At 38.9% G+C, this 17,164-nt stretch overlaps 1 protein-coding gene across 1 annotated transcript in view; it reads right to left on the minus strand.

The window, feature by feature from the left end:
* The window catches only part of DNAH11 (dynein axonemal heavy chain 11), a 385,830-nt gene that overhangs the window by 164,231 nt on the left and 204,435 nt on the right, over positions 1–17,164 (minus strand). The window contains exons 48-54 of the mRNA XM_065542209.2: positions 16,635–16,737; positions 14,154–14,393; positions 11,708–11,869; positions 11,248–11,441; positions 7,566–7,728; positions 6,509–6,632; positions 5,953–6,095 (exon numbers count right to left, since the gene is read on the minus strand). Of these exons, the coding sequence (XP_065398281.1) occupies positions 5,953–6,095; positions 6,509–6,632; positions 7,566–7,728; positions 11,248–11,441; positions 11,708–11,869; positions 14,154–14,393; positions 16,635–16,737 (1,129 nt within the window). The remainder of the gene's footprint in view (positions 1–5,952; positions 6,096–6,508; positions 6,633–7,565; positions 7,729–11,247; positions 11,442–11,707; positions 11,870–14,153; positions 14,394–16,634; positions 16,738–17,164) is intronic.

Here is a 17,164-nt window from a genome sequence, read left to right on the forward strand (position 1 = left end):
ATAGCATTTTGAATCAGTGATAAAAGAGAGTTTATATAATAAATGGCATTGAGGGTATTCAGGGGTGGAATAGTAGAAAAGCCATCTTATAATTTACACAAAACTGTCTGGCTGAACATTAAAAATATTATAAATTAATGTAAAGAAAATTCAGAATAATATTTTTATAACCATAGAGTGCAAAAATTGCTTCCTAAAAAAGCCTTAACACATGAAAGCCATAAAATAAAAATTTAACATTTTTAACACATATGAATGTAAAACAGGAGGTCATCATAAAGTTAGCAGAATTATGATAAATTAAAAAAAGAACTGGAAACACCATACCAGAACATTCTGGACATATAAATAATATCCACTATATAAAGTGCTCATATAAAACAATATGAAGTTACAGCAAACCAATAGGAAATTTGGAAAAAGCTATAAATGGATAAAGGACTTTTTCTACAAAGAGTTGTTTAGAATAAAGTGCATTTCAGTTAAATAGTTCATTCCATTCACCAAATTCTTGAATCATTTGATTTTTACCCGCTATGGGAGCCTTCTAATCAGAAAAGGAAATGGGTAGGTAATTAAAGAAGACTGCGTGAGATGTGAATAAAAATTTTTTAGTTCTGAATATATACTTCATGTTTATATGCACTTAGAAAACTGAGAGGAAAGATACCAATATGTTATCTCTAGGCAATATTATTAAGGGTAGTTTAAAAATATTGTTTTCATGTTGTTTTGTATTTTTAAATTCTCTCCAATGAGTATATATTTTTTAAATGATCAGAAATGGATCCTATATATACACTTAAGTAGGTAGATAACGAGGCAAATATCTAAAATCTTGGGAGGGAATCAGAGGCTGCCACATAAATCAAGTGTCCTCTGCACTACAGCATCAGATGGTCAGGAAGGAAAGTAAGAAAGAAAAGTTACTGGGTTAACTAAGGTCCACCAGAGAGGAGACGGAAGTTCTGTATTCTAGCTGTAAGATGAGAACTGTGTGGGAAAAGATGCACATAGACAAATGTGAAGGAGAGAAGGCATCTGGCATTGCTATTCATTGGCTTATTTGAGGCAATCCAAGGACACACATCTGATGGTTGTTAATGAGAACTGCCCTCTGGGATTCAGGGGTCACATTTTGCATGCCAACAGGTTCTCATTGTCTCTGCATTCCAAGTGGGAACTGACTTTGGGTGGTGAGCATGGGTAATGGGGTGGCAACTTCACATCATTTAGCTTGACCTGCCAGGTGTGCTCACCAACCCCTTGTAACACATTAAGCTTTCCACGGTGCCCGGCTTGGAATGTATGCAAAGGAGATATCAGCTCATCAGAAATTCTGAGTCTTTAGTACACACTGGTGAGTATCATGATATCTGAAAATAACATAGAGCAATTTGGAATTCTTCTTTAAAATTCCAAGGATGTGGGGGTAATATACATAAATTAAAAGAAAGAAGTTGGCATTTTCAGGCTAAAATACTACTCATTTTTACCATAACAGTTCTCCTTCAAGGTAAAGAGGTCATGGTGCTGACCATCAGCCTTCTGCAGGATGGATCGAACTAAGTGACAAGGCCAAAGGGGATCAGAAGTGGGATCCCTTCTTCTGACAGAGATATCCTAGTTCTACTCCATGTTAAAAACAAAATAGCACATAACAAAAACAAAACCAACCTCCTACTCATTTTAGTAGGGAAGAGATAAGCCATTCAATTAATAGTCCTGTGATGATCGGGGGGTAGGGGTGGGGAATTATCCAAATCTAACTCCAAAATAAATTCCATCTTGCATTGAGTTAAATACTAAAAAATGAGACCATAAAAAGGATTAGACAACAATAGAGATGAACACAAAACTGACCTCAGTTTCGGTAAGGTCTGCCTACACACAGACCCAAAGGAAACAAAGAAAAAGGCTGATGGATATAAAAATATAAAAATGTAAAACTTCCGCATATCATTCTGTATTATATGAATATTAGTAAGTACAAGGAAAAAAACATATACATATCTCAATAGATGCTGAAAATGAATTTACTAGGTTGATACTTCTTTGACAAGATACATATTCTGAATCAAAAGCCAACATAAAACCTAACTGTGAAACATTAGACACATCCCCATTAAAGTAAGAATTAAGAGAGAATTCCTACTATTATCAAAATTACTTAATGTTCTGCAATATTTGCCAATGCAATGAGGGAGAAGAGCAGAAAAACAGAATAGCAGGAAAGACAAAATATATTTACTTGCAGGCTATATGATATCAACCAACTATTAGAAACTATAAGAGAGACAGTAAGGTTGCTGATTATAAAGTTAAAAATCAATAGCTCTCCTATATACAAATAATACACCATTACAAAACTTTATGAAACAATCTTTCTCTAAAAGCAATAAAAGACACTGTACCCTGAAGATTAAATTCTAATATAAAATAAGCATTCAGCATGATTTCAATCAAAGTTGACATGGAGTGTGTTGAGAATTTGACAAAATGATGCTAATACTTATCCAAACATATAAACACAGGAGAATAAGTAGAAAAAGCTTAACAAGAAAGAGCAACTGGAAATGGAAATAAATGATAAAGCTTTACTAATTTATAGTGCAATGCTGAAATCAGTAGCAGAGAGTTAACAAGAAAAGAGAACAGAGAATTTAGAAACAGACACAATTAATATGGCTATTGGACACACACTAAAGATGGTATTTGAAGCTGGTAAGGAAGAAACACATGGTGTTTAGGCAAGAAGACAGCTTTTTGGGAAAAATAACCTGAAACCTCTCAGCTCACACTTCACCATATTTAATAAAAAATGTATTTCAGAGGTAGCAAAGTTTTAAACAGAGCATGAAAGCATATAGGCACTGAAATGACTGATACTGCTTCTTTTTAAAACTATTCCAAAACCCATTTCAAATTTTACTCATAAAGGCAACGTCCCCAAATTAAATATTTACTCCCGCAGACTCCTTAGTAGCTGGAGACAGCATGGGAAGCATTTGAGGCCAGTCAGACATCAGCTTAGGGTTTTGGGGAGGAGCTTAGGTTTCCTGGTACAGAGTCTCCAGGTCCTCTTCCCCTTCCATCCCCCTGCCTGGAACATAAACATACTGTACCCACCTGTGATCAGGAGGCAAGAGGCATCACGACAAAAGCAGGCAGAAGGGAAAGACGAGAGATGAGCATCTTTTCTAAGGGGCCTCTAAGGGTAATACTGAGCCAGTCTGGACTTGCTATTGTGAAAGGCTTCAAGAAACTGTTGAGTTTTCTCTTACTGTAGCTCAATGTGGGTTCCAACTGCTTCTAGTAAAGATTATCTTGCTCATGCCTGTAATACCAGCACTTTGGGAGGCCAAGGCAGGTGGACATGAGGCCATGAGTTCGAGACCAGCCTGTCCAACATGGTGAAACCCCATCTTTACTAAAAATACAAAATATTAGCCAAGTGTGGTGGCCGGCACCTGTAATCCCAGTTACTTGGGAGGCTGAGGCAGGAGAATCACTTGAACCCAGGAGGCAGAGGCTGCAGTGAGCTCAGATCACGCCATTGCATTCCAGCCTGGGCAACAAGAGTGAAACTCTGTCTCAAAAAATAAATAAGTAAATAAATAAAAACAAAAAATAAAAAGAGATTATCTTGAAGAGTAAAATACTTTTCTAAGAAATGGATCTGAGGATGCATTAAGGGAAAAACTGATTAATCTAATACATAAACCGTTAAAAAATTGGAAAGTTACAGACCTATAAATGAACATGCGCCATAAGTACATTTAAAAGACAAAAGAATAGGAAAAATATACATGAGACACATATAAATACACAGAACTCTTATAAACAAAAATATGTACAATCCAATAGCAAATTGAGCCCTTTATGACTTAGCCTTAGTTGTTGCTCAGCATCATCTCTGTCATACTGGATATTAGCTGAAGATTCATAAGCTCCCCACCCAAATTCAAGAAGAGGGGATCTAGATGCCACCTGTGAGTAAGAAGAGCATCAAAGAATTTGAAGGCATGTTTTAAAACTACCACAAGCTGTAACTATTGAATCTAGCAATATCCATTCTAGGAATTTATCCTGTAGATGCAAGCAAAGTTGAGCATGCAAGATATATACAATGTTCATTCTGGCACTATTTATAACAATGGCTCTTAAATTTCATCATGCCTCTGAATCACCTGGAGGCCTTGTTAAGAGAGATTTCTGGGGCCACCCAAAGTTTCTGCTTCAGGAGGTCTGGGGTGGAGTTGGAGAAACTACATTTTTCAAAAGTTTCTTGTTGATGTTGATTCTGCAGCTCTGAGCAATAGATTATGAGAACCACTGATTTATACTATTACTACCTCAAATTCTAACATTGTACTTGTTTTCCCATTCGATAAAGAAAATTTGATTCTAGTATATCACAATGGAACAGGAAGAAATCCCTGGCCTTGTTCCTAGCTGACAAATGTATTCTTAGTCTATTTTTGATGGGGAGAAACCTCTTTGGGCAACTGAACCTTAAGTTCTAACCTTCTAACCTCAGCCCAGAATTGCTTAGTAAAATTAATGTGAAACTTGAAATAGCAGAATGTTGGAGAAACTTAGTGACTCTACTCCCTAATGTCCAATCAAAGGCATATTCAGGGCCAGTGCCAGTCCCCATCTCCTGTCCTTAAATACTCCAGCTCTATAGCTGCCACAGCCTGCCACTAACTTGACAGGCATAACAACATGAGAAGCAACAGTTAAGCAGCAGCATTCCTAGATTACTAACCATTCCATACTAGAAAGCCTGAATTGTCCTAGCAGCATTCTTAAATTGGCTTCCTGATGAGTTTGGAGGCTCTCCCTGTTATCTTGTGATACTTGACCTTTATTGTTCTATTATCTGGTTATATTGTCTGCCTATGTGATACACTATAGCACAGAGCAGCCAATGAGGAAGAACACTGGGGTAATCCTTCAGAACATCTGAGCATTACTTCTTTTGTTTTTGAGACAGAGTGTCACTCTGTCACCCAGGCTGGAGTGTAATGGCGTGATCTTGGCTCACTGCAACCTCTGCCTCCTGGGTTCAAGTGATTCTCCTGTCTCAGCCACCCCAGTAGCTGGGATTACAGGCGCATGCCACCAAACCTGGCTAATTTTTGTATTTTTAGTAGAGATGGGGTTTCATCATGTTGACCAGGTTGGTCTTGAACTCCTGACCTCAGGTGATCCTCCCGCCATGGCTTCCCAAAGTGCTGGGATTACAGGCGTGAGCCACTGCGCCTGGCCCATCTGAGTGTTACTTCTAAATTCCTTTCCTTGAAGTTACTGACATCATCATCACTTTCTTAATTCAAAACTCTCCTCACTATTCACTTCATGATTTAGAAATCTCTTATCTCATTCCAATTTACTTTTCCAGATTTATTGATCTCACTCTCCCTATAAGAACTCTATGTTCCAGGCCTTTAGAGGTAACTTGGGTTTCTCCAAATGTGTACCATGCACTTGACCTTTATATAAATGCCATTTCCCGTCCCTGAAAACTCCTCCCTTTGAATTCTTCTCCATGCTTGACACGTGGCTCATCATGTCCTCCAGGATGACCAGCTCCAGTGACGAAGGATACTGCGCTCCTCTGTAATCCCACAGCACTGTTTACATTTATATTGTATGATAATTATTTGTGACGTCTCCTGTGTTCTATAATAGTGTAAGTTCCTCAAGGGCACGGACCACAGGCGCTTCAGCTGAGGACTGCACACACTGCTCAGCAGTGCTTTGCAGGAGCCCAGCATCATGGGACACTTTAGGAAGATACGCTCCAGATACAGGTGTGTAAAAATGCACACATCCTTTCAAAATGCATTACTGAAATCCAAACTCATAATAAAAAACTCAGAATAGAACCAGATAGTTGCAATAGCAGGTTTTAACTAATATGCCAATTAAGCAAGTATTTCTTACTTTGAGCTGTAGTCGCACCCTGGCCAAAAAGAATTTCCAACAGTTTTCTCTGGAGTCCACCATGCCCAGAGCATGAACTTCATTATGAATTCCAGAAATTATCTTGTCCACATCTTCATCGCTGAACAGATCTGGGATTTCTCCTGCCCCAAAGAATGAGTAGAATTACTAAAAGATCATTGCAATTTAAATTTTACATATAACTTTTAAACGTTTGAAATGTTTTACAAGACAAAGTTCAGCATAAATGATGAGTTTCAAATCAGAAATGTCATGTTTCTTTTTTATTTACAAGACATACAACACACATAAGCCATGATGAACACACCCTCTACGCCCACACACGTAGGAAGAACATTTGCTTCACTGAAGGCCTTCTCATCCACAAACAGACTAAGAAAGCAATACACCTCAAATTAGTTAGGTTTATAGGTTTCTCCCCAAAGACTGCCCAGCAAACATCTCAAAGACGAATTCTCTCTCTTTAAAGTTCACTGAAACTACAGATAATTTGTCACTGGGGAAGATCTTTCAAGAAATGTGTTGGTTTAATCACCTGATGCCAGCAAGTCATTAATCAGCATGAGGAAGCTCTCGTCTAGAACCTGGGCATCTGTCAGCAGGAATACAGTGGGCATGTTCTTGGCTCCAGTTCGGATGTACAAATTGGCAAGATCTACCTGTAAGGAAAGGCCATCATTCATGTTTTGTTAAAATGCTGATGCGGCGTTGGGAGGATGTGTGTGAGTGCCAGGGAGAACTGAGTAACTGTATCGCCATAGCACTGTGGGGTGCCTTTCACTGGTTCACATATTCCTTCTCTGAGAGACCCCATTCTAGGGGACAGCAGTGCGACACCACCTCCATTTCCGACATGTAAGGATAAGTGTTGTGTTTCTGGCTTACTGCAGCAGAGAGATGAAAACAGACTCAGATCACCAACTCCCTTCTCACTGAGTACAAGCGAATTCATTGACGCCTTTTTCAAGCAGTGCCATAAAAAGAAGTCTGCTCATTTTAACAACTGTCCTATTTTACTGAAAATGGGTTTTATTTCATTAGTAATATTAAAAATACGTGATTTTTTAAAATTTAAAATATCACTTGGCACAAATTGTAGGTACTATTTTGTAAGTACATTTGTTACTAAAAGCAAAGCTTGAAAAACACACGAGAGTTTCCTGAACGTGTTACTCCTATTGCATCATCTTCTCCTATTCTTATCCAATGTGGAAGAAATCTATTTTCACTTGTGAAGTTAGTGTCTTTTTCCCCAACCTGTCATACAGGAACACTAATGGCGATAAGCATCAGGTTTGATTAATAGAAAACAGAAAGACATTTGTGTAAGCAAGTATTTAAGTAAATATTTTCTAAGCCAGGTTTACATGTTATTAAACCTACATAAAACTTGTAAAAATTTATTATTACTAATTTGACCATAAAGGCAAAACCGCCAAAGGTCAATTACTGCTCTAAAGAGCTCCCGCTGTCCTGTGGTTGGGGAGGCCTTGGCCAAATCTGGGAGTCACAGCCCAGGTGGGCGCACTGGGAGCCTCGGCTTTATCTGCCAAGCAGAAGGGTCAGAAGAACTGCCTGTCTCCTTTACTCACCCGAAGTTCCTGGATTCCATAGCCCTCGGTCAGAGTGATCTGAAAGACCTCAAGGCCACAAAGGTAAGCTGCCAGCCTGGACAAGCTCTGCTTGCCACTGCCCCCCACTCCAACCAAGAGAGCACAGCCCTGAGGGGTTCGTAAGATCCGGCTGATGCGACACCTGGGGAAAGAAAGCACCCATCGTGGCACAGAATCGAAAATGCCCTGGGACTATGTCTGTTTTGTTTATTTTTATATATTTATTTATTTTTGAGATGGAGACTTGCTCTGTCGCCCAGGCTGGAGTGCAGTGGTGTGATCTTGGCTCACTGCAGCATCTGCCTCCCGGATTCAAGTGATTCTCCTGCCTCAACCTCCCAAGTAGTCGGGATTACAGGCACCCACCACCATGCCTCGCGAATTTTTGTATTTTTAGTAGAGACGGGATTTCACTATATTGGCTAGGCTGGTCTTGAACTCCTGACCTCAAGTGATCCACCTGCCTTGGCCTCCCAAAGTGCGGGGATTACAGGCGTGAGCAACAGCGCCTGGCCTATGTCTGTTTTGTTTATTCTTTAGATAAATAGTGAGAGACTAAATTCCAGTTTTTACTGGAAACCTCTAGTCCTTGTTCATTTGTTTCCCCATCAAAGATGGTATCTTCACCCTCACCCTTGAACTGCTCCCATAACAAACCGTCCTATTATAATAACATTTTGAATTCTTTTAGTGCTTTGCTATCACCACCAAAAGTCCAAAAAGAAAATATATGCAAAGGCCTTGTGTTAAAGTCTTCAAAATATTTTGATTGGCAAGAAAGATCCGAATTCCACACCAGCATCCAAGTATGAGGACATCAAAGGAGGAGTAGCCTTGTGCCAGAAATCTTTGCTGTAGAATTATTTTGGAAAGAATGGATTTGTTTAGACCAACAGATCTCTCCGTGTGACTTACTCAGCAAATCAAGCACTTGTTTCTTAATGTAATTTTTGCTTCCTTCACACTAGAGCCTTCCCTTGTAACTACACCATTCTAGAATAATTTTCTGAAGCCATTCAGCACCGCAAAGTTAAATTTCCACCAAGGTCAACTAATCCCTTGTTCTGTAATATCCAAGGCATTCTGAATGCTTAATCTATTTATACTACTACTATATTTTACAGCTATAAATAAACTGGCTTTAACGTTAACAAAAGATGGGTTTGGTTGAATAAATAGTTCATAATTATGTTAAAAATATTAAGAAAACCAAAAAAACAAAATATAAGCATGTAGATAGTAAAACACCTGAATTTGATGCCATCATTTTGCTCTAGGTTACTTTTCTGAAATGAACTTAAACTTCAGAACCTGAATAATCTACATAAATTGTTTTAAATAGTGCTTTTTGAAAAAGATTAAGTTGGGATCACTTATATTAGGACCAGCACACGTGAACATTTTCTGAAAACCTCCAATAACAGAAAAGATAGGTTATTTTTACAAGCTCAGTCATCACATTAAATTTTACTTCACATGACCACACAACAAAACAACCTTGGGGAAAGCTATAAAATTACTCTGACATGAGAGATACCCCAAGCTATAAAGCAGGGTTTTCATTTCATTTTAATGTATGCTTTGAGGTTTTTAACCTCACAAGATTCACTAAGTGGCAAAGTCCCTTTCTATAACACTCAAGGACATGCTCTTAAATCACCTCTAATGCTGAGTAAATCAGCTTCTAGCTCATAATCCCCGATCAAAGAAACAGCCTTACCTTTTAGGCCACTGAAAATTCCGTACTGAGGGATTATGTGGGAAAACGTCTCCTCAGTATCAATGGGAGGTTTCTGTTTCACCTGAGCCAGGACGCACATACACAGTGACTGTATATTAACCCAATGACAGATAGCATTGCTAATAGTTGATTTAACACCACGGTCTTAGATTCCAATTGAAACTTCCTTTGCATAGTCAGAGGAAGGATCACAACTGCAAAGGGATCAATAAAACTACCAACACTTAGTTATGATGACAGGAAGGGCTCTACAATTTTTGTAGGTTCTGGGGCCCAACATAAGTTTAAAGATTAATTCTTCTAAAAACTGAATTCTCCACATCTTATTTTCTCTGGATTTTTCCTTCTTCTTTTCTTTTATTTTTGAGAGATAGGGTCTCACTCTGTTGCCTAGGCTAGAGTGCAGTGGCATAATCCTAGCCCACTGCAGCCTCGAACTCCTGGGCTCAAGCAAGCCTCCCTCCTCAGCCTTCTGTGTAGCTGAGACTACAGGCACATGCCACCACACCCAGCTCATCAAAATAAAAAAAAAAATTGTAGAGATGGGGTCTCACAACGTCATCCAGGCTGGTCTCAAACTTCTGGCCTCAAGGGATCCTCCTGCCTCAGCCTCTCAAAGTGCTGGGATTATAGGTGTGAGCCACCACACTCAGCCTCTTCTTGTTTTCAATGATTTCTTTTTTCTTTTTCAAGTCTTTGGCTGTTGTCACTTATTTAAGTCTTTGCTGGTGTCAATGAGAGATGAAGGTGACTTGGACTACCAGAGCAGTATCAGATGTAAACATGTGATCAACTTTCTACACAGCAGTGGCAATGTTAAGTTGTTTAGCCCAGACAATGAACTGTGTCATCCCCATGCTAAAACCCATCCAACCACTTCTCACTGCACTTAGAATAAAATCAAACTTCCTTCTTCTGGTTATAAGGAAATACTCCTTATTGGTAAGGCCATTTCCTGCCTCTCCATTTTTATCATATTTTTCTCTATGCTACAGCCTAACTGGTCTTCTTTTCTGTATCTCAAACATTCTTGCCTTAGGGTCAGATGCAATCTTATAGAATGTATAGAATATAGAATCTGTCTAGAATGTTCTTCCTCCAGATCTTTCCATGTGTAGCACCTAGTTATCACTCAGGTCTCACTTTAAATGTCACCTCTTCACAGAGATGCCCAGTCCCTCTTTGGAAATTCACATATTGTATTTCTCACAGAATCAACCTATTTTCCTTCTTGGCATGACACATCACTTTCTGATATTTTTCTTGCTCACTCTCTTGCTTAGTTGTTCATGTCCTTATAGATGTCCATCTTCATCGCTAACATGTAAGCTCAACTATAGAGGGGACTGGATTGTGCTCACTGCTGCTGTATTTCAGCACCTAGAACAATGTCTGATAGGAGGGGCTGTAGATGGTTGCACAGTCTGTGCACTACATGAGGTACCAGGTCTAGGAGGTGAGCGAGAACCTTATCAGCCATGCTCTATCCAAGGACAGGTGCCTTTTTCTAATTTTCTGCCAACACAGCATGAGCCCTCTCCCATTTTAAATAATTTGCACAAAATTGCTGAAAGGCTGGCAATATTCCTAGCTGGCACTCAACAAAACCTGCTTAATCAATGAAAATCAGTCCTTTGTCCCTTATGAACTATGTGACTTTGAACAAGTAATTTACGTTTCCACTTTCTTAATATTCAAGTAAAATAATGGATATGATGGCATCTCAGAAAACAGTGTGCCTATGTAAGACATTATTAAGAATGTGACATTAAAAAGCAACCCTCTTATACTTTAAAATTATATGTCAAACAGCAGATAAGAACTGGTGGTTCAGAGTGCTTAGTATGATCTATTGAAAAATGACAGTTGTGGATACCCAGCCATTCTTCCTTTTATGAAAAAGCATCGTGACTAACTCACACATGTTGCATGGCATCTTCAAATAAAACTAGGTGCATGGCAGCATTTAGTTCGTTGTAGTTGTCTAAGGTTTCCGTAAGAATCATCTTCAGCACTTCCCAGTCCTTCACTGGCATGTAATGTGGGTCCCTCCCTCTGTTAGCAAAGTGGCAATAGATGAGGGGCTGTTGAAGTAGCATGTGACTATCTATACCCTGCAGGATGAGAAAGGGGAAAATATGGCATGTTAATCATCCACCGAGGTCCGGCTGCGGGCAGCATGACCTAGCAAGAGAAATGCTTGCAGACCCATGCAAGCATGGGTGGAATGTTCCCAAGCATAGACCAAGTGTATTCTGGAGTCACAGCCATTGCAAAAAGGTAAGCCCTTGTGCACCTCTCTCATATCCTCATCTAACTTTGGTCCCAATACCCAGTTGGTGTTGGAGTAAGTAGTGACCTCTGACATTCACACACTTACTTCAAAATATTTATAAGTGGTTTCCAGCATTTTTTTCTGAAACAAATCACAATCTTTTGTGTCTATCAGTTTGTCTCCATAAACACGGGCAGATTCATGAAGCCACAGACGTATTAAATCAAGTGGACCTTTTAAACACTCAGGAGAAGCAAATAAAATCCCCTACAAGGCAAAAAATGGGGGAAAATAACTTAAATTCAAAGGTTGATGACATTCCAAATAAGTTTAACACTTTTTAAACTAAAATGTGAATTTAGCAAATGCTTAAAAGAAATATCATCAATAGTAATGTGCATGTTTGTGTATAAAAGTAGGTTTACTTTTTGAAAAGTGCAATATTTGAAAATTTTAGTATGCTTATACCCATTTTTAGGTATGCAAGTAAGACCATTTCAAGAGCCAGCACAGGCGTGAAATATCACATCTGAGTACTTGAGCCTATTAAGCCTTACAATGGACTAAGTTTACAAAACCAAAGTACAAACAGAAAGTCACAGTACTAACATGAAAGTCACAGAATCGTATTTTTTTTTTACTACAAAATCATTTGATATCAGTCTAATCATTTCACAGATGAATACAAGACCAAAAGTAAAGTACCCAAATTCATACGTTATGGGTAGATCTGGGTCTAGCACCAACACACTGTGACTCCTGTGCCCACTCATGGTGCTTTCAGTATCTTAGGTTCACATCCACTCACTCGTCATGGAGAGAGGCCGCTTACTCTGGATGCACAGGAGAATAGTAAGGGGGTTGTGGAGAATTAAGTTGCAAAAGGCTAAAAAATTATTTGGCAGTGTCAGGTGCAGCTGACAGGCTGGATATGAAGAGTAAGGAGGCAGTCCTCTCGTCCCATTTCACCTATGACCTCTCTTCCCTGTCCTTCCGAGATTAAAATTCTGCTTTTAAACAGCACGGTATTAAGCAATCTTTCCGGCAGGAGCTAGATACACAGACATGAAAAGAGCTGCTCCGTGTTCATAAGAAGCAACTGACTAATGCTGTGTTATGGACTTGAGGCAGTTGTGGAGTGATACTGAAAAGACGGTTATAAAAATATAAAGAAGTCCTATGGAGTTTTCATATTTAATCAATATACCACCTCTCTCACAAAAGAAATTTCAGCCATCCATTTGTACTGTACAGTGTAGACCGCATTAGTTGGATTTAAAAAAATAATTCCAGACTTTCAATTCCCTTTTCAGAATTTCCTAAGTCAAATACATAAACACTGTCCTTTTACCAGGTAAGCAAGGTAATTTTCAATATTAAACCAAAATGATCCAATAATTTAAAAATTACCATTTCTCTTAACATATGGTTAAAATCACACATAAATGCCTTATGCAAATACATGATCAATTATCCTTCTTACTTGGCACTCAGAACAGTAAGCACTCACTCACTCAATCTGAAGAGCTCAGACATCTACCTTTGCTTCCACTGCCAAGTCACCATATGCCATGGCCTGAATGGCCCCTACAATTCATGTCTTGAAACTTAATTGCCAATGTGACAATATTAAGAGGTGGGGCCTTTAGGAGGTGACTAAATCATGAGGGCAATGTGATCTTATGAAATGGGTGCTGGGCATTTGCCCCATTTGCTCTGTCCCTTCTGCCCTGTGAGGATGCATCACGTAAAGCACCATTTTGGAAGCAGAGACCAGGCCCTCACCAGACACTGAATCTGCCAGTGCCTTAATCATGGACTTCCCAGCCTCCATAACTGTGAGAAATAAAATTCTATTATTTACGAATTACCCAATCTCAGGTATTTTGTCACAGCAGCACAGACAAAGACATTATATGACTTGTGGAGAAGCACTGTTCTCATTGATGCAATGGGAATAATAAACCTGCCATATTTACTTCCTGAGAAGTTTATGAGTAAAGTTAAAGAATACATATGAAAGTATATAACCATAGTTTTAAGCTGTTTTATAAATGAACACCGTTAACAGTATGGCATGGTTTGGATGTGTGCCCCTCCAAATCTCATGTTGAAATGTGATTCCCAGTGTTGGAGGAGGGGCTTGATGGGGAGTGATTGGATCATGGGGGCAGATCCTTCATGAATGGTTAGACCATCCCCTCTGTAATAAGTGAATTCTCACTCAGTTAGTTCATACAAGATCTGGTTGTTTAAAAGTTTGGGGACCTGCCCCGACTCACTCTCTTGCTCCTGGCTCTTGCCATGCAAAATGTGAAATACTGGCTCCCCATGACCTTCCACCATGATTGTCAGCTCCTGAGGCCCTCACCAGAAGCAGATGCTGGGGCCATGCTAGTCCAGCCTGCAGAACCATAAGCAGTTAAACCTCCTTTCTTTATAAATTACCCAGCCTCAGGTGTTTCTCTATAGTGACACAAAAAGTGGGCTAATACATAGTATTATAATTATTTGTCTACTCAAGAGGCATAACACAGAGCAGTCAAGGTACCTGGAAGACGTTTGATAAATCTCTCAGATTAAAGATGTAGTGGAATTTAATAGCCGTGGGTAAAAAGTTACACATCATTGTCTGATGGAATGCTATTGTTGCCTGGATCAAAGTGGGGCCACTCCTGAGAACTGATGGAGCAAATGCTTGCTGTTGGAAGTGGAAACTAAAGATTTGGCCATAGATGGTGTTTAGTGCATCCAAAGATGGAAAATTGAATGCAAACACTGTGAAATGTCTCTGAAAAGAAAAACAAATATAAGAGTGTAAAGATTACGATTGTACCAGAAAATTGCAAAGACCTGATTTTTTCACTCTTCCCTGTATCCAGGCCCATTACCATGTAGCTTTTTAGTGTTCCACTCTGACTCTGGGGTAGGCCATGTGATTTACTTAAGCCAATAGAAGGAGGCAGAAGTGACAGTGTGCCAGTCGTTGTCAGAGGTGTATATTTCTACTTACTTTGTTAAGCCTCTGACTTTGCCATAAACTCTACAGGCCCTAAAGTATGAGAGACACATAAAGCAGGGCCATGTTGTCACAGTTACTCCAGCCAAAGCCACATCAAATTAACTGACAGTTTATCCCCAACATGCACAGATGAGCCCAGCCAAGATCAGCAGTCACTGAGCTCAGTCTCAGCTGAGTCCAGATGAATAAGCAACCACTGTATGCTACTGAATGTATGTTGGTGGTAGCTGTTTCTGTTGTCATGATTAAAAAGCTTATATGCGTACACAAAACATGCACACAAATGTTTGTTGCAGCTTCCTTCATGATTGTCAAAAGTGAAAGCAACCAAGGTGTCCTTCAGTAGATGAACGGACAAACAAGCTGTGATGCATTCATACAGTGATTACTATTCAGCAATAAAAAGAGATGCACTATCAAGCCATGGAAAGACATGGAGAAATCTTAAGTGCATAGTTAAGCTAAGTGAAAAAAAGCCTATTTGGAAAGACTACATATCCTACGATTCTCACTACATGAAATTCTGGAAAAGGCAAAATTTATAGAAACAGAGAAAATATCAGTGCTTAAGGGATTAATATCCAGAATACATTGAGGCCTCCTAAAACTCAATGACAACAAAATAACCCAATTTAAACATGAGCACAAGACTTGAATAGACATTCCTCCAAAGAAGATACAAAAATGAACAAGCACATAAAAACATCACTAATCACTGGGAAAATGCAAATCATAACTACGAGATACTGCCTCACACTCAACAGCATGATTGCTGTCAAAAAACAAAACAAAACAGAAAATAAATGTGTGTGAGGATGTAGAGAAACTGGGACTCTGATGCACTGTCGGTAGGGAATAAAATAAGGTATAGTTGTCATGGAAAACAGTATCATGATTTCTCAAAAAATTAAAAGTAGAATTCTGATACAATTCATTAATTGTATTGCTGGGTGTACACCCCAAAGAATTAAAAGCAGGGTCTTGAAGATATATTTGTTCACCCATGTTCACAGCAGCATTATTTACATTAGCCAAAGTGTGGGAGCAACCCAAGTGTCCATCAACAAATGAATGACTAAGGAAAATGTGGTAAATACATGTACTAGAATATGACTCGGTCTCAAACAGGGAAAAAATTCTGCAACATGCCACAACTGGATGAACCCTGGACATTATGCTAAGTGAAATAAGCCAGCCACAAAAAGACAAATACTGGATAATTCCACTTATATGAGGTACTTAAAATAGCCAAAATCATAGACACAGAAAGTAGAATGGTGGTTGCCAGCGGAAAGTGGGGAGGAGAAAAAGGGGAGCTCAATGGATACAGAGTTTCAGTTTCACAAGACGAAGTTATGGAGATGGGTGGTGATCTTGGCTGCCCAACATTATGTATGTAGTTAATATTATTGAACTGTACACTTGAAATGGTTAATGTGGTAAGTTTTATGTAACATATATTTTACAACAATAATAATAGTAAAGAAAAGACAAAAGATCAATTGTTACCAGGGACTCAGAGGGAAAAGAGAGAGGAATGAATTGGTTGAGTACAGAGATTTTGGGGCAGTGACACTATTCTATATGATATTGTTAACAGATGATACTTGTCATTATACATCTGTCAAAACCCATGGAATATATATAATACAAAGAAGGAATCCCAATGTAAACTCTGAACTTCAGTTAATAATACTGTGTCAATATTGGCTGATCATTGCAACTAATGCAAGATGTTAATAATAGGGTAAAACAAGTGGGGGCATTAGGAGAGTACATAGGAATTATCTGTACTTCCAGCTGATTTTGCTATAAACTTTGATATAAAAAGTCTACTAATTAAAACAAAAAGGCTTATTAGAACCCCTGTCTATTGTTAGTGGGAATAAAATATGGTACAGCTGCCATGAAAAACATGCTTAATCAGATGTCCCATAGGAATCCTAATCTGTACTCAAAAGCAGTACAATACAGATCTACAGTTTTTGAGTGCAGTATTCAACACCCTACCTGTAGCCTAGGATTGATGGTGAAGCTGCCCACCATTGGATTCATGCAGGCGACATACTGGCAGTTGTGGATTTCTTTAAGCATCACCTTCTGTCTATCATACCTGAAAGACAGAAAATAGAACCTTAAATCCAAAAACTGGAGATGACAAAACAACAAAATATAACAGTTCATAAAGGACTTCATCACAGATTATCTCCTTATCTTTATAATCACTCTGTGAGGTTGACCTTGTGAGCCTTATTTGAGAGACATCAAAACTGAAGCTCAAAAAACTGAAGGTGACTTAACTCCTTTGATGCCAAAATCAAGATCAAGAGCTGCATCAATATAAACTATTACTGCTTATTGATTCTCATGTTACTCTGTAGAAGCTATCTTGTATCCACAGCAAGACTCCAGTGGATGGGCTGGGGGCTGTCCCTATAGTTAACTGTCAGGGATTGATGACTACAGTGCCCAAACATTTACACCCTGCCAAATCAGATCAAGTTTCTCTTAAATAATTTGGTGTGAGTTAACACTTAAAG

Source organism: Macaca fascicularis, chromosome 3 (genome assembly GCF_037993035.2).
Source record: "Macaca fascicularis isolate 582-1 chromosome 3, T2T-MFA8v1.1".
NCBI classification, from domain to species: Eukaryota; Metazoa; Chordata; class Mammalia; order Primates; family Cercopithecidae; genus Macaca; species Macaca fascicularis.